Raw genomic sequence first — 18101 nt, 5'->3', positions numbered from 1 at the left:
GCAAACCCCAGATGTACATACTCCATTTCAAAAATTGACTAAGAGTATCCACAGGAATGCATTCGGTTCAGCCACCTCTCCGAAAGCTGCATTATCGTCAGGAAAATGCAGTATAAGATGGGCTCTTAAATAACTTATGGGAGCCAGCAGTTGTCCCAGCAAGTGAAGCATTAGTATTCATGAACATGCATCCAGGATGGGTTGAACTCTGCCCTCAGCACTTGCCATCTCCCGGTAACTCACCGTCTTCAGAGCCACTCTCGGACAAACCGCTTTGCAGGGCTGTGAACTGCACCAGGGAATTGTTTAAAGTAAGGTAAAAAGGGGCAAAGGAAAGTTTTAAACGAGACCAAATCCTCTCCCCAGTTCACCAGTTTCACTACCAAGTGGGCCAACACCCAAGGCATGGGAGCATCCCAGCACAGGCGTAGGAGGAAGCTCCAGGACACAGAAACTCCTTCACACCAGTACAGAGACAGGCTCCCGTATCACCAAACCCACCTGATCTGCTAGCGTGACTTCCTAGGCAGGATTTCTAGTATTGGCTTAGGAGGCTCCCTTCTAAAGCAAGGAAGATTTTGCCAGGGCAGAAAAATCTCACGCACAAGCTCTCTAAGGGCAATCACACATCAGCTTTGTGTCTGTATCTCAGAGCACTAACTGAAAGCACTGAACAGGCATTTTTATACACTACTTTGGAAATCGGTGAGTTACAATTAGTAATCAACATTAAAAATGTAACATTGGTATATACATTTCAAACTTTAAAGTATGCTTATCTTAGGAACAAACCCAGGTAGTTGATATAAAAATTATGAGGGTCTCAGACTACAGTTCGGCCCAACAACCATCAAAGCACTTTGCTATTAACCACAGTACGGGCAAGAAAATTCTTGCATAGCTAAGGCTCTGGCACAAAACTCTTGCTGCTTCTTTAAACAGTAGCTGCACTACATCATGTTCTCTCCCTAAGTAGCTATCTCACTTCAGCTTCCTCAGAGGTCAGCTATTCATCTCTCCTAAGTACATCAGTGTAGAGAGAAAATTACTTAATCCTATTTTGTGTGCTTATTTTCATACACACAGCCACAATTCTCCCACCTCGAGCCTAGGCCATACAAGAAAAATCCCTGTTTGCCTCTACTGCTGTCTCTGCTGTACAGCAAACAGATGTTCACAAGGAGAACTTTCCTGTGGCTGGCTCTTAATTCTTGTGTTCTAGGTCAGAGGTACACAAAACTAATATAAATCCTTACTTAAAATATGAAGCAAGAAACTGCATGGATTTGCAGGTCTACTAACTGATTTCAGGACTTTATTTACTACCCGAGTTACAGCCTCTGAGAAATAGAGGAATTGAGAATACGATAAAAAATTGGCTAAAATTACACGCCTCCTTTACTCAAGGAGTTTATTTCATTTTGGTGTATTTACATAAGCCTCCCAGACAAGAGCTCCCTCAAAGTTTATCACAGGATAGATGTTTTCTTCTTGCATTTGGGCTTACCTACCCCTCCACAGAACAGTCTTCTTGCAGTCCTAGCGCATGCTTACAAAACCTAATCTCTACTTTTAGCTCTTTTTAAATTAGGCTTAGCTTCCTGGAAGAAGAAAAAAAGGAAGTGACACTTCCATGCTGTCCATAAGCAATCATAAAGAGGAAAATACAAACCAACCAATCCCATCCATGGTGCAAGATATGAGACCACAGGTATTTGCAGCTGCACCCCCTGGTTTTGTACACTGCAACACTGCTTTGATGATCATGGGGCTAGGCAGGCCTAGGCTCGTCTGTCTGCTAAGTTCAACTCTCTTTTCCCTTGAAAAAAAACCTTATCCCTGCTAAATCTCACCAGCCAGAGAGGCTGTTGTAAATAGGAAGCAGAGATATTTAGGTCGCTCAGTAAAAAATGCAAACCCGTGGCTCCTACCCCAGCACATTTAACAGATTCTAATTCTCACAACTGTCAAGTTGAAGCAAATTCAACTCTTATTCAATACACTTGTGTTCTTGCCTTTGCCTGCTCCCTTATGTAGGCTTACAGAACAGTGACCGCATTAATACTTGGGCATATTTTTTGTCCTAGATTAAAAGAAAAACTTGCCTTTGATAAAAGAAGGTGAGCTTGCTACACCTGAAAGTGAAGCAATCCAAAGTTATTTATCACAGCATAAATCTTTACTGATCAGTGAGTTTTTCAATACACAAGAATAACAGTTGCGGATTGATTTTGTTTCTGTACAGAAGACACCCCCAACCTCTGCTTTCTTGAATAACATCTTCTGTTTCTTGTTGGGCAGAGTACTGAAATATAAAATTTAATACCATATGAACAATTTCAACAGAATACTTAGTAAAAGGGAGTAAAAAATTCAATACATTTTAAAAAAGCAACATCAAAAGGTGCATTAGGAATAAAATCCAGGTCCATCCAAACATCTAGTCTGCAATATCACTTATTCATTTTCTCCTGTAACAAAGAGGTGCACGTTCTTCTTGGACTGTAGCATCTGAGCTGTGCGATCTATGCCAACCACTGCAGCCAATTTCTGAGCATCATACTTGGAGTAGAGCACAGTACAGGTCCAGGTAGCATCCACACCACTGTCTGTGGCCTTCAACATATTACAAATCTCACTGTAGAAGTGGGAGTATGTTGGTAACTCATAGAAAATGAGGTTCCTAATGCCTTTTATCGTATACCTGTAGTAGGAAAAACCAAAAAAGTAACTGTTGTCAATTTTTATAAAACGTGCATGTTAAAACATCAATCCTGTAGCAGTTCTTAAAATTTCCATCACCTTCCATGCATGCCAGTTGTAGCTCAATACAAGAAACTCTGTGTTATGGACCACAGACTAAACTTAACACAGATGTGGAATTTAAGGGGGGGGATATCTAACACTGCCAGGCAGTGACTTCCTCTAAAGTACAGAGCACCACCAACTCTTGCAGTATTCAGCCTCTTTAGCTTGGATTTTAAGACAATGAAGCCTGATCAGACCAAGCCTCATGGGAACTTTCTGTATTTGCCAAAACATCTTCTGCTAATAGAAAAAAACCTGTTCCGTTAGGAACTTCTAAACAGCTCCAGTCAGGATGTAGCAGATTTTCCAGGTGGCCTCAGCGTGCTATATTACACTATTGAACCAATTACATATCCTTTTCCAGAATTTTATGCAATTATTGTGGCACAGATGAACATAAATAAAAGGCACAATGAATTGCATTTTGCAGGCTATATGATTCTGTCCTGACATCAGTGGAACTTGGCAGCACTTACCTTCCTGAAAAAAGTCCCGCGCATACCAAAGTATTAGAGTCTCTGCAAGGGACTGCTGACAACATACAAAAATTTTTAAGTAAACTGAAAAGCTCTTACTTCAGTAAAAGAAGTCCTCAGAGAGAGACAACAGATTCAAAAAGCAATATAGCCCACCTATGATTAAGGTCAGACTCTACTTCTAAAATACCACACATGCAACTCAAGAGGAAAACTTGGTCCACAATTCACCTTTTGTAAAAGTGGAAGCGCTCAGTGAACAATAAAAACTGCTTCTCTCCCTTGAGAAAGAACCGTCTTGCTCTGCAGACAGCAGCCTTCTTAGTGTATTCACAAATATAAGTAAAATTCAGCTGCTCTTTCTTGAAGTAATTTCGAAGCCGCACATAGTCAAAATACGATGGAACATAAATGAGCGTGTGTGACATGATGGCATCACGGTACTCAGGCAAAACTTTGTCGATGAAAAACTGAAACCTTAGTTAAGAAAACAAATATGTTTTAATCAGAGTTAACATTTAGCTTTTCAATACTGATATGACCTCAAACAGGAATATCATCAGACAACAGACTACAGAAGATTTTGACTACATTTTTTCCTTCTTTCACTTACAGGATTTCTACACGTGGAAGATAAAAGGCAAAGGCTTTATCTCTCCTAAACAGTTATGGTAGAGACTGGTATTCCCTTTCCAGACTTTATTCTCCAGTGCCTTTGGCAAAGAGAAGGTCAGTCCTGCTCACCACCTGTGCAGAGCCTAGCCTGATCTGAGAACTAATGGAGGCGTACTTCTGTGGTGAAATCACAGTGTCCTCTGCAGGAAACGGTATGCTCAACTAAATCTGAAATTGCAGTCATTAGGGCAGAGCAAAATAGTCTGGAACACAGAGTACCTTGTATCTATTACAGAAGTTAAATTTTCAGCTTCTAGCCTCCGAAAAACATGAGGAAGCTGGACCATAACGCGGCTAATGGAGCCACTGAGCGGTACGTTGCGGACAGACACCTGCGGAAAGAAAGCAGGACGTTTAGGGAAGCAGCATTTCAAAGGCAGCCACACTCCAGCCAGCTTTCTGCTCATAACTCACATCTGCAAGCAGTGCACAGGGCTGCTTTTAAGAAAGCTGCAATACAAAACTACATTCACATATACACACATATACATACACATACACACACATATACCAGATCTGTTAAATGTACATGACCACTGCTTATGTCCTGACTCCACATATTTGAAATGGACAACTAACATTTTTATATCGCCTGCTTCTTTCAAAATAATAACAGTTTGTGCTTCTTATGCAGTAGGAGAAAAAAAAGGAAGCAGGCAAACTCTCCATTTAACAACAAAATAAATAGAACAAGATAACTTGTATGTGTCAAATTAAGAAAAAACAAAATCTGATTTCTGACATGAAACAGCTACCCATGAAAGAAAAGGATCAAATAAGTACTGCTGCAAGAAGAGCAGTTCTTCATGCCTTTGGCACAGCATTAGAAATTGTCATGCAGTGTCACAGAGATTCAGACTGCAATACTTGGGTAATGGAAATGACTGGCACACAGACAGTCTTTCTGCAACTGAGTTATGGAATTTTTCCACGTGTTGGGTTTTCAGTTCTTCTCCCCCTCCCTTATGCCAGCATTTAAAAGGCAGCTTTCGGCTCCTCTGCGAACTCACCTGCCCCACGTAATTGAAGCAGTGTTTGTTGAAGACAGAGTTAATGTGGGGATCCTGGAGAGCACTGAACAGCAGTGTCTGGCGATAGTACTTGGACCAGTTATTGAGATTCAGCATTCGCACTCGGGAAAAGTCTACCCCATGGGAATCCAGAGGCAGCAGGTTAATGTGCTTCATCAGGTGCTACACAGACAGATGGAAACACATCATTACTGATGGCATCCCTGCGCCCAGACTGCAAGAGCCTTAACTGCAGCGAGGAAGTGGGCAGGGATGAGCAGATAGCACAGAATATAGAACAGTAGCCATCTCCCAAGACACAACTGTCTAGAATTTATTGACCACAACACAAGTCATTTACTTGATTTCTTGCCACAGAACTGAAAGCTATCATCTCTTTAGCCATCTGTAAGAGTAACCTTTGCTTCCAATCTTCTCCCACAGGCAAGTACAATGGATTTGTTTCTTTGTCTTAAAGTCAATAGGCCCAAGGTTTCTGAGCTAAAACAAGCCCAAGTGCAGTTCTCATCATATTCAGGAAGAGTTTGGGTGCAAGTGAAGAAATTCACTTCGTTTTGGCCTCTCTGAATGATGCCTACGACTGGCATCAGTGCCACCCCATGACAGGCAGTTGCACCCAAAGGAAAAAACAAGCAGCAGGCTCCAGGACTCATTCCTTGGATATCACGTAGACTCAAGTACCTTTCCCAGAACTCCCCAGGAAATAAGACACCTTCGGAGCGCATTCAGAAGGTACCGTAATAATGTGCTGTCAAAATGCCTGGCCCAGGTACCTCAAAGGTGTTTCTATATGGAAAAAACCCCAACCTTTCAATCTTGAAAACTTATTAACAAAAAGCCAAAAAGCACAGTTACTACTGCATACTAGCCACAATCCAAGAACTCAATTTTCATTACACATACAGGAAAATCTTTGTACTGCTTAACTTCGGACATGAATAATGCTTAGTATCTCTGCAGTCAGTGGAGACAAGCACCAGCTCCTATTGCTTTCTGGAGGAACCCAAATTAGGTTGTACAGATCCCTCGCATGGCTGCAGTCTGACTGGGACACTGGGCACTCAGACAGCTGGCATATTTTCTCCCAGATGTGATTACAGGAATCATCATTATCTTGTCCCGCAAGATAATAAAAACAGTCCAAAAAAAAAATCTCTGATGAAATATGCCACTAAAGCACCAAATACTAAGATTTATAGAGAACAGGTGCTGAACACTGCCAAAATCTGTAGAAAGAATATTCTTAGTATAAGGAAAATACCAGGGCAGAGGGAGGAAAAGGAACAAGCATACATGTCTGGAATCAAGTCAGTAAAAAACCAGCAATACTGCTTACTGCCAAAACCAAGTTATATCAGACTAACAAGACAGAGTACAACACAAAAATGCATATGGAAAACGCACCAGAACGTGTTCCCAGTTCTGCATCAGGTAAATATCTGCTTGATCGATGATGAGAATTTCTATTGATGACAGAAAATCAAAATCTCTCTTCTTCTCCCCCTCTGCACCAATAATAGTCCTCATGCCCAGGGGAGAGGCAATGATGATATCTGATGAGTAAAATGGTGCATAAAGTCTCATACTCTTCTGAAGAATTGCAACCCCTGTCCAACAACAACCAACAGCGTTTTCTTAGTTAGGGTTAATTATCAACCATATTCTTCCAACAGGCTCTGTAATACTAACTCTGTTCATCTCCTCTCCCTTAACATAAACTAATTATTACAGCTGGACAAAACCAGTCTGTCTGAAATTCATTCTTTCCCTGAAAAGTGCTTACCCACCCCATCCCCATTTGACAAGCGTTTGGCAGATTTTCATCAAGTTCAGCAAACTCTTTTAGTAGTGCTTTTTTCCAGATTTTTCACAGCCTGGACAACAGTTTTTAACTGAAACATATTTTTTGTTATTTTCTGCTAAAAAGGGGGATGAGGGGGCTGAAGAACTTAAGGAAACAAAAAAAAGGCAGAAATGATTAACTATGATTAACTACTCCCTTCTCCCTAAGTTCTAGGCTTTGGTCTTTGTCATTAGGTAGTATAGTTACTGTTACCTTAGTCTCTCATGAAAGATCCAGTGTGGACCTCTTGTCTATAAACTGCCTTTATTCGCAGGGCCACAAGAGTTGCTACTAGAACACAAAGGAAAAAGTTCTCCGTGTGATGATGACTAAACGCATAACCAGACTCGCACCTTCCCTGGCATGGCTTTGGGCACTGCATGTTGCAATATACCTGCCAAACTAGCTTATGCATCACCTCTCATGGTAAAGAAAAAGGAAGGAATCAAAGGTATTTGTTACCCATGTTGCAGCTACACAGCAACACTGTTAGGACGCACAGTTTTCTGATCTTAAAAATCCAGGTAGTCCAGACCCGCTACTGCCTGCCCAACAAAAGTGTCTCCAACTTTTCTCCCTCTCTGTGTGAATCCAGCTATCACAGGCACAGCTGAAGGCACTTGCAAGACTTTCACACAGATATCAATAGGGACCCCTCCTGTTATCTATTTTAACACAGTGATAAAAATGGGAAGAAAAGGAAAGGCACAACTGGCTGAATTTCCAGGAAGAAGATATCACTCGTCACAGCATATACAGTTTAACAATATCAAGTCTTTTTTCTGTTTAAAAAAGTGAAAGGGTGGTTTTAATAAGGCATAGCAAATGCACTTTAAATTAGATCTTTGTGCACAAGTAACAGGATGTGAGGCACAGTAAGAAAGAATTATTCTGCTTTTATGGTTTGCTTCTGCAAGTAACAGCACTGAAAGTTTCTTCAATCATTTCTTCACACCTAGTAAGAGGATCAAGCAGATCGTGGTATGGGAGAGGACTAAAAGGAAAATTATTATGTTACGGAAAGTAAGATGCTCTCAGTCAGAGAGATATTCACTGGGGGAGGAAGAAAGACTGAGTGAGACCTGCTTGCATCTTCCACTATACCATTAAATCTCTTGGGATGCCAATTTATCTTTCAAGGGGCAATAATTTCAAAGGCCTCTGATCTGTCAAATTAAGTCAGAAAAACTGCCTACTCATCACTGGCAGCTCCAGGAACCAAGCTACTAGCTAATTCTTTGCATACTGAGTTACTAAACCAGCATGCGATTACAATATTATGAAATCATCTCAATTCTGCTGCTTGTCCAACAGTCCTACTTGCTGGCTACCCCTCTGCTTTCATAGAAACCATGGGCAGCACAGTAGAAAACTGCTTTGCTCAGTACTGAGCTTTAATTTTGTTCCAACCACTACTGATTACAAGAGACATTGTGAATAGACTAATTAAACCCAGAAGATTTGTTTTTAATAACATGAAAGACTTTACTGCATCATCAAGACTATCCTCTTTAAAATGAGGTGTGGGCAGTCCTGCCACAATAAAACAATCATTACATTTTAGGTGATTCTGAACTTGAGGTGAAAATCATTACTTCTGTATTTTGTCTTCCTTTTTAAGATCTGGCAAGGCAAGAAAGATTCTCAGAAAAATCCAAGTTGCCAGTGCAAAATCGGCATGAATGCCACAGAGCCTAGAGACTCACCAGAACCTCCAGCCCTGATAGCTCCTAGACGTTTAGGAAGGAGTCATTACTTCTCAGTTCTTTACAAGCTAAAAATCACCTGTTCAGTAGGTCATTACCAATTCTGAAGTGGTCATCAATGTTGCCAGCAAAGACGGCTTCATAATCTTCAGGTCTTTTCAGGTTGGGAGGCTTCTCTTCCGGGTCAGAGCCAAACTCCCCTTTGAAGCGCTTTTTATTACTCACATCTATTTTTCTTTTGTCATTGACTTCAAGAAGACTGATGAAAATATGCACAATTCGCAAAGCACATTCCCTGAAGGGCACTATCATCAGTACCTGCGTAGATCAACAGTTACAACAGAATAACCCATAAAATACGAACACTCACAGTTAACTGTACGTTAAGTAATTTTTTTAACTTAGATCTGCCCTCGTGGGCACTTCTGAGTGTGCGCGTGAACAGGCACTGGCCAGCAGCTCAGTTTGGTTTCCCACCTCATACGCAGGGCACCATTACAGGGGAATTGAAAATTAAGCATGTTCTCCTGTTCTGCCTAACACCTGAGCAAGCAAGAGCTCCCACAATACAGACAGGGTCCACCACTGGCTCCTGGGTGGGTGGCAACAGCCTCTGCATGGCACTCTGAAATATAAATATCTAACTGGGGAGTCAACACAGAAACCAAAGGCATTTGCCAGGCATGCAGCAAACACTGAAACCAAACTTTGAAACTGTTCAGCAGGTAGTTGACATCACCAGTGACAGGCCAGCCCTACTTGAAGCCACCTGGTTATGAACTAGAGGATGCTGTGAATCCAGGGAGGCTTGGCTGGAGGCCCACTCCACTAACTACGATGGGCGGCCTTGACAATGGGACTGGGATTCCCTGAGGTCTCCCAGGTACAGAAAGATCCTCCCACACAAGTGTCTAAGAACAAAAAAACTTCTAGGACATCCCACATTGGGTGATGGCCTCCACCACCTGCACTAACACTGCAGAGTGATGCAGAGGCACCTTTCTGCACTGGTAGATTTAGAAATGGAAGCAGGAGGAGGCAACATGTCAGTCTGTAGTGATAGGGGGACAAAGAAAAAGAGAAGCCAAACTCATGGCTCAGCACAGAAACAGGCTGGCTCGCAACCCTGTGCTCACTGCTTCTCACAGGGTATTGGCCCTGACCACTGCAGGCAACTTCCAGGCACAACAAAGGGGTGTGGAAAGGCACGTACCCAGGAGCACGGCGCCCAAGAGCACAGCAACGGAAGTACTTCTGGATAAACTACCAGGGTGTTTATACAGCCTGAACAGACAGCCAGGGTGGGGATGGGGGAATCACATTAACAAAGATCTCTTACCTTAGGCCTAGTGAGCCCCTGATCCCTGTAGTCCTCGCTGTCAGTCCCTGGCTTTTGGTCTCTCCGTTTGGCATTGTTGCTGAGCACCTGGGCATTTGCCTTCAGAACATGGTTCAAGGCGTGCAAGCAGTAAGCATGCCGGATTTCTTCTCCATTTGTTAAAGCACTTCTTTCTGGATAGAACAAGTCCCGGTATGTATTCATGATACAGAATAGCTCTCTTTGTAATGGGGTGAAAAAGGGATCGCTTGGTTTGTTCACCGAGGAGAGAAAATGTTTATTCACTTTCGGCCAAGTGGATTCTAAAGGCTTGTGAAGATAAAGCTGTTTCACAGCAACTTCTTTGTCTGCTTTCAATGTTTTATGTGTCTCCACAGTGGAAGAAAAAGTTAGTTGGCCTAGCCTTGCCCACTGAAAAAAAACAAAACAAACAAACCAACCAAAAATCAAAACAAACCCCAAAATAACCAAAGAGGAATTGTAAGTACCAAACACAGTACACTTAAAAGCACATCACCACAGCTGGCAGTTTAATCAAGTTTGTGAAATCTGAGAAATTACCTTTTCATAATACAAAGTAAAACCTTTTTTTCAATATGCAATCTCTTTTAGAGTCTGCCATGGTAAGTAACAATAAACTTGAGCTCAATAGATCTGGATGCATTTTGCAGCACCGTGTGTATAACTGTCCTCATTTTACAGATGAGAAAATCAAGGAAGAGGAAGAATGTAATTTCTGCCTAACCCATCTGTCAGATCAGTGGCACAAACCAGGGACAAGTTGAGAACCCTGGAGTTCAACTACACTTATAGATCAGTCGCACTGAGGTACGTACTCTGTTTAACGATGGAAACAAAACCCCATTAGGGATTAAACCCAGAAGCTGTCAATCAGCTGCTTAATGCAATCTTGTTGGGAGTCTGTCTGATTCTGAGGGCAAAAGCTGTCAGTGTAGTAGGGTAAAACTCTAAAATTTAAGCCTTCTGCCATGTAAATTGTCCCTATCTATCTCCATAAAGTAGCTACACCAAATTAAGCAAAGATATATCATGCATTGCTTCAGGTGGCACTGGTATTTTTGGCCATCATATTCCAAAAAAGAAAAAAATAAAATAAAATTTAAAAAATCACAGCTTCTCTTTGACTGACTAACCATTGGGTATCTTCCAATGAATGTCACCCAGCATATGGCTGACCAGAATGCAAGGCAACTCTCCAAAACAAAATCAGATGTGTAAATGTTAGGAAGCAAAGGTTTGTCTAAAAATGAGTATTTTGAAAACCAATATTCTCTCTCAAGCAATGAGGTGGTTTTCCAGTACTGTAATTTACCTATTATTGCCAGTATTAAAGTTCCCTTCACCAGCTTGTGTGTACAGACACGCAGCCATCTTGAAGCAAGGATGCGGAAGTGCATCACAAATACTTTTAAGACTGTACATGGTCATCTCACAAGTTCAGCTGCAGAGCACATCCCTGGCGTGGTGCTGTCACCATTCAGAAGCCAGCCCTACTTCTACCCAGTGTCAAGAATACTAAACCTGTGAGTTTGGGACTACGGATCAAACTCTAAAGCTCTCTGTCAGATGTGTCACCATATGCCTACATAACAGCAGACTTTAGACTTCTCCACTAAGTGAAGAAGAAAACACTTCAGCAACAACACAGCGACAAACTCTTGACAATTCCAGTGCCATAATAACAATTATGCATCTACTTCACTTGTATAAAGAAAGTATTATTTTAATCCAGACTTTCAGAACTCTGGATGACTACAGAACACCATTACCTTGCTTTGACTCGAAGTTTTAGGAAGCGTAGACACTTTTTCTACTTCTTTTTCTTCAAGTTCTTTGTCCATGTGCTGTTTAAATGGATCTATTTATAACAAGAACAACAAAAATATCGTGAGAACTATTGTAGCTAATACTGGAATCAAGTTTCAGAATGGATTTGCAAATAAGACAAAGTTTTCCATGCTGGCCAACACCATGGTTAGAATTAGTTGTTTCAAAGCACTTGGAGATGAGAGAAACGATGTCAAATTGTCTTTACAAGAAGAGAGATAACAGATTTGACAGATTGCTTTAAAAAAGAAAAAGCACTTTTGGAAGTACTAGAACCTTCAATCACAAAAGAAACGTTGGACAGGAAAGCAGTATGTAGTAAAAAACATTGTGGCAATTTTCTGCCTTAAGCTTCGAGACACCCATTCCTCGCAGGTGAAATAGGCTTTCAATAGCAAAGACCCAAATGAACTTACTACCCTTCTTAATTTATAAACAGTTCTACCCCGGGCTTTGCATCTTTTGCCAGTGATATGAACAGTTTAGGATAAAGCAGAGAAAGATTAGGTGGGGTTTGGGGAAGGGAGGCAAAAATTGCCTGAAGTGAGCAAAAGTCTGATTTATCTAATCAGCATTTCTTTTTGGAAAGGAAAGGACAAGCAAGGAACTGAAAAATCATATTATATTCAAAGACACTGGCATACACAAAGTCACATGCAAAGCTTATTTTGAAAACCAAGCCCTGTATACTGCTTGCAGCACAGCAGCACACGCTGCATAAAGAAAACTAATTAGAGAACACTAGTGCTTGCCAACACGTATCTAGCCCACATACAAATTATCCAGGCAAAAGTCAAGACATTTGCTGATCATGACACTGTTGAGAAAATCTTCCCAGCAACGCAAATGAACAGGGTATCATTTAATTGTTATATAGGCTCTCTCTTCAGTTGAGTTTTACTGATTCCAGCATTTGTCAGATAAAGCAGAGGGAATAATATGAAGTATCTTCAAGCGTTCTAGTGACCTCAGGACCAGAGTAGAAATTCATCCCCCTTCTGCTATCTTAGGTGACTAATTTTCTGTAACAGACAATAAAGCCACTTTCAAGCTATAGGAACCCACCGAAAAGTAGCTGAACAAAGCTGTTAGGCTACTTAGTATGCGGTTGGAGAGCTACGGTTCTCATTAAAATGCAATGCCAACAGCTTAAGTAATATTCTCATGGTAACAAGAACGAGCTGTTTTTTCTATCACATGGCCCTTTGATGCTTCCACACATTTCATGTATCAACTAGGCTGCCTCCCAGATCTAATGTCAGCTGCTGCTCCAAGATGACAAGCCAGCATCACTAGGGATGCTACAAACATATTTCTCTCTCTCTCAAACTATGCCATCTGATATTAAAACCACAGAGCATGAAATATGAATAGAAGCTCTGCAAGTGCCAATGTGTGGCATATCACTGAACGATCACACGCCCGTGCACGCAGTTATTTGTATTACACGTGGTGGGACGACTCCAACACCAGAGCTCAGATTGCACCCATCAGCGCACTGCAGCACTGAGATTCTGGGCTACACCCTTAGAAGATACCACACAGATGCTTCACTGATGCCTTTTGCCTTCCTGATCCTGGTGCAGTGCGACTCCTCTGCATAACCTTCAAAATTCAGAGAGCCCTGGGCATTTGTCTAAATTACTGTGGCTGCCCCAAGCTTCCCAGAAGCTCACCTCTAACTCCACTGAGTTGTGAAGGATGCCCTCACAGGTCAGCTTTGTGATTATCTCCTGTGCTGTCTGTGCCAAGAATGTATTCCATAGTCCAGTACAGGCTTGCAGGGCCCTTCATATTACATTAGCTTTTTAAAGTACTATTAAAGCAACAGAACAAGGTAACACCCTCCACACACATTTCTAGCTCCTGATATTTCAAGCTTTATAGGACATAACAGAAACCACGCACAAACCCCAGCCCACAGGGGCTATAGAAAACAAATGGTTCATCTCCACGTCTGCATTAGCATTAAGTGTCCCTTATGGAACCAGCTCACATGTGGGCAATACAATGATTAAAGTAGTGGAAGAACTCAGAAGCTATATAGTGTATCATTAGGGTGTTTGATAATATAGACGTTTACAGATACTCTAGAGGCAGATCGCTAAACACAAACATACTGTGTTTTACCTTCTGAAGGAGCTTGTGAAGAATTGCTGTCTCTCTTATCTGCATTGCAATCTCCACTCTCCTCTTCCATGAAATTGGTTTCCAAGCTAAATTCAGATTCATGTTTCACATCAGTAAACTCCTCAATTACTCCATGACTTGGGTCACAAGAGGTATCTGCGCCATCAGCCTGCTCCTGGTCAAGCGTCTGCTCTGCTGTGTCTGTAGCTGTGAATTGTTATAGAGAGAAATGGGTTATATTCTCCTGTCTGTAGCTACCTCTTGCTAGCTAGGTTGTTCCCTCTGAGTTACCAATTTTTCTTCTCCCAATACTCTTACCCAGAAAGATAAAAGTGGGCTTTGTATTCTACATTAAAGATGACTTTTGGCTACCGTGCCAAACATTACATAATACACAACGTGTTTCCCCAGAGAAAACCAAAGAAATAACCTATTTGGGAAATAGAAGTTTTAGTTTCCAAAGGCTCCAAATAGCTGAAAATAATAAAAAGTTGACTCCTCTCTCCCAGAATTTATTTGCAGACTTCATGAATGAGGATGCCTCGTCATAAAGGAGGAGGTTTCCTTCCAATTTACATATTCTTCCCTCTGCTGTGAGGCAAACCTTTCCCTCCTCTCGGTGGCAGCAGCCAAGCCAGATGCTGTGCGAGAGAACAGCTTGCGTCTCCCAAGAGTGGGTGAGAAACCCCTGGTATGCTGCTCCATGTGGATTTCCTCTGTGCTGCCGCACAAACAACATCTGAGGAAGCAGCAGCGGGCTGTCTGACGGAAAATGAACACAGCTACCCTCTCCCCTGCTAAATCCTTCAGCAGCTGCTGCTCCCACCCACACAGAGGCAACGGAGCAACAGAGCCTCCAAGCCAGAAGAGCACCCAGCCAACAAGCCAGTCTACACCACGATCCTGGCTAAAAACATATGTTATCCAAACTTTCTAACTGAAACAACATTTACCAAAGCATGGGAAAAGACAAACTACCTTGTTCCTGCTCTGGTACGCCATTCTTATCCTCTTCACCCGCCTCTCCTTCTCCGCTGTCCTGGGACCCTTCTCTGTCCATTTCTGTCTCACTTTCCCCAGGTTCTTCTGGCTCACTTTCATCTTCCTCACTCTCAGACTCAGGAGAGGTCTTCAGGGTAGCCAGAAGCTTACGATACACAGAGACCTGTTCCACTTCAGTCTCCGAATCGCTTTCTGCACTTGATTTATCAGAGTTCTCAGACTGGAAGAGAAGACACGAGTGTAACAGCAACACCAGTAACGGTCTATGAGGCAGCAGGCAAATACTCTCACCACTACTTCCAATGTTATGTCTTCCCTCTCCCATCCTACCCTTATAGAGATACAATGGGATTTTCAAAAATCACCTTTTTAGGCAAATAGTTATGCTGGACACTTCCATTCAGATTTTGAAAGCATCTTTGTAGACTTAGGTTGAAGTGCCTCATTCTTCACTGGTTTGTCTTAGAGCGTCACAAAATTTAGTTCTTTCAGTCTCAGCTGAGTGAGTATACTTGATCTCCAGAGACAAGGCATTTACTGAACTGGCACTGGATTTTCCCAAGAAAACCGCACAAAGAGCAAAAATTGTGGAAGGGCACACAAAAAAGGGACAGAGTACAATAAAAATGCTCTGGCTTTCAAGAAGATAAGTTGACAATAGTCCACTGGGGAATGGGGTCAGGTTTGGCCCAGCTGTGAAGTTCCAAGCTTCAAACAAGCCAGACTCAGAGGCAGTTCTGTCCCGGACTTGCACAAACCAATGACAGTGTGCCAGGTTATAGCCAAAATTATAGTGAAACCAGGAGTATAAGCACAGCACTATTTACTCCTTTCTTAGTTCCTTTCAGCACAAAGAGGAAACATCAGTAAATACAATATTAATGCACAAAATTGCTAAAGGAGACAAATGAACCACTATAATTAATTTTTCCACACTGAAACTTTGAAGTCTTTTATTAACCTGATGATAAAGGGCATTACCAAATCCTGACTGAAAGAAAAGTAAAGCACTGGCAATCTGAAGGAGAGGAATGAGCATTAACAAATTTCTTTATTCAACAGAGAACAGAATTATCTCCTAACACATGCAACACGAAATGCCTTATTAAAAGAACTTAAAGCATGATTTACTTTTCGCTGTGACTAAGTAATATGCAAAACCCCAAGAACAGCTATGTTACTTCCTGCTGCTTCTGCCCTCTCATGGTATCACAGTTTTGAGCACTGTAGAGAACAATTCAGAGCCACACTAAACTCACACTCATTTTTTTTTCTCCTAAACGCAGGTTTTCTAAAGACAACAATTTAATCAGTCTAAATAACTTGGCAACACGAAATACTAAATGTTTCACTTCACTGAACTAAACATAGATGAAATTAAGGAATAAATAAAAACATATTACCAGTTCACAGATTTGAGTTGCTTCTGGTCTTCCAGAAACCCTGAAAAGAAAGCACTTGAATATTTTACTCTGTCAGAGAAAAAGATGAGGGGGAAAAGGAATTGATGATTCAATTTTAACTTCTCAGAGAGGTTAAAAGGAAGCTTATAACCAAAGCATCACACAGTTCTCCCTAAGAATGTAGGCTCGGCATTTATCCTGAGAGGTGTAGCAGCAGATGATGCTACATGCTGTATGTGAAGCCAAAGTGCTCAAGCATTATAACTGATCAAGAAGTGAAATGTTTTAAAGTAGAATCTGGCTTTAATCAGAAGAAGAGGTGTTAAAAGGAAACCAAGGGTAGTTTGTACAACAAAGTTAACAAGGGCAGGAGCCTACCTCTAGAACTAAATAGTGCTCTGTGAAGAGGGAAAAAGACACATACTACAAGCAAACCAGCGTTAATTAACCGGTGTTGGCACTGCAATTCTGCAAACAAGACACTGTACAAGCTGGGCTTAAATTAAACACAACTTTTTCAAAAAGATGTGAAGCCTTGAGTGGGACAGAGCATCACTGCACAGGGTAAGGCACAGCACACAGCTCCTTGGCAGGCCGGGACTCTTGTCTTCCACCTCAACTAACACACACCGGGAGGGTCACAGGGTACACACAAATATAACCTGCTACTAAAGGCATATAGTGTTAGACTGAACAGGTGACCTGACAGCGCCTTCCTCACAGGCTTCTAAGACTTTACAGCAGCACCAAATCACACAGCGTTTGGAGTAAGAAGCTCATTCCTCACAAGTTTACATGGGGGTCCAAAAGTACTGTCCCTTTTTGACAGGCCTCCTGCTGAGGAAGACAGGGCTCGTTACACAGGATCTTCAGTGCTATACTTCCACTGCCTTTGCGAGATCAGAAAAGGGCATGGAACAAACAGTAGGAAAGCTGGAGCGCTGACAGGCCAAGGCTGACCTAGTGCCAAAACAGGAGTCTAACTCGCACTCCTCGCTTTTCCACTTCTCACGACAGCTCCCGGGCTACACAAGAAAACTTTACGACATTTGTTGCAAGCAAACCTGAACTCAGATTTTCTGCTTTCCCTTTTTCTTCCGAGATTTCAAGTCGACGAGCGGCAGTGCAAAGCGCAGATGTAACTCCCCTCCTTCTCTCAGAGGCCCGGGGCAAGTATGAGAGGGAGCAGCCGCCGCCCAGCCTGTCTGGAGCCCCTGGGCAGCCGATCCCGCGGCTCCCACAGCCGCCCAGCGCTCCTGGGGCGGTCCCCCCCCGGAAAGGAACGGCCCAGCGCGGGTCAGCCCGCCCCGCGGTGAAGCCCCGGCCGGCCGAGGGGAGCGGGGCTCCGGCCCGAGGCCTCCCGTCCGCTGCTGCCGGCGGCGCCCGGGGCGGGCGGCTGCTCAACACCCGCTGGCCCGACCCGGCACTCACTTGTCATAGAAGGGGTGCTCCTCCCCGAACGCCCTTAGGTGCTGCTTCTGCTTCTTGCTGAGGCCGCGCAGCAGCTCCCCCCCGCCCCGCCGCTTACCCATGCCGGCCCCGGCGCCCACCCACGCGGGGCGCTCCGCCGCGCTTTACGGCACGCTCGTGGCGCGACACTGTCGCGCTGCCGTGCGGCGGCTCGCGCGCCCCGGTGATGCCGGGGGTGGGGCCGCGCCCTCCCCGTCGAGTTCAGCCGCGGGAGGGGCCGGGCCTCGCCTCAGGCAGCGCCTGTGGCAGAGGGGCGGGGCGGGTGTTTATGCCTGCGGGCCTCACTCGGGCAAAGTACCGGCAGGGATTACTTGTCCTGAATTGTTTTCCAAATCAACAACGTCCCGAAAACGCCCACCGTAGCCTCGAA

The 18101-nt window shown here is 43.1% G+C and overlaps 1 protein-coding gene across 3 annotated transcripts; it reads right to left on the bottom strand.

The window, feature by feature from the left end:
• Positions 1-1311: 1311 nt before the first annotated feature.
• Positions 1312-17798, bottom strand: UTP25 (UTP25 small subunit processome component). Of its 3 annotated transcripts, XM_074897142.1 has the most exons (13): positions 17693-17798; positions 16262-16301; positions 14835-15078; positions 14587-14595; positions 13857-14063; positions 11669-11757; positions 9879-10289; positions 8638-8857; positions 6395-6597; positions 4970-5152; positions 4179-4291; positions 3516-3761; positions 1312-2704 (listed from the first exon to the last, which is right to left on the bottom strand). In XM_074897142.1, the coding sequence occupies exons 1-13, from the start codon at positions 17791-17793 to the stop codon at positions 2458-2460; spliced, it is 2313 nt and encodes a 770-aa protein (XP_074753243.1). In that variant the 5' UTR covers positions 17794-17798; the 3' UTR covers positions 1312-2457. The 3 variants fall into 3 exon arrangements, with proteins under 3 accessions (XP_074753243.1, XP_074753244.1, XP_074753242.1); XM_074897143.1 differs by lacking the exon at positions 14587-14595 and having other exon boundaries at positions 13857-14048; XM_074897141.1 differs by lacking the exon at positions 14587-14595 and having other exon boundaries at positions 1313-2704.
• Positions 17799-18101: the final 303 nt, after the last annotated feature.

The sequence above is a fragment of the Athene noctua genome, chromosome 1 (assembly GCF_965140245.1).
Source record: "Athene noctua chromosome 1, bAthNoc1.hap1.1, whole genome shotgun sequence".
NCBI classification, from domain to species: domain Eukaryota; kingdom Metazoa; phylum Chordata; class Aves; order Strigiformes; family Strigidae; genus Athene; species Athene noctua.
This window is presented reverse-complemented; position numbering and strand designations above follow the sequence as displayed.

Coding starts and splice junctions, on each gene's coding strand:
- UTP25 (XM_074897142.1), bottom strand. CDS start 17,793: ATGGGTAAGCGGCGGGGCGGGGGGGAGCTGCTGCGCGGCCTCAGCAAG. Junction 15,079..16,261: donor CAACTCAAATCTGTGAACTG/GTAATATGTTTT, acceptor CTTCTCTTCCAG/TCTGAGAACTCTGATAAATC. Junction 10,290..11,668: donor AAACTTCGAGTCAAAGCAAG/GTAATGGTGTTC, acceptor GTTTTTTTTCAG/TGGGCAAGGCTAGGCCAACT.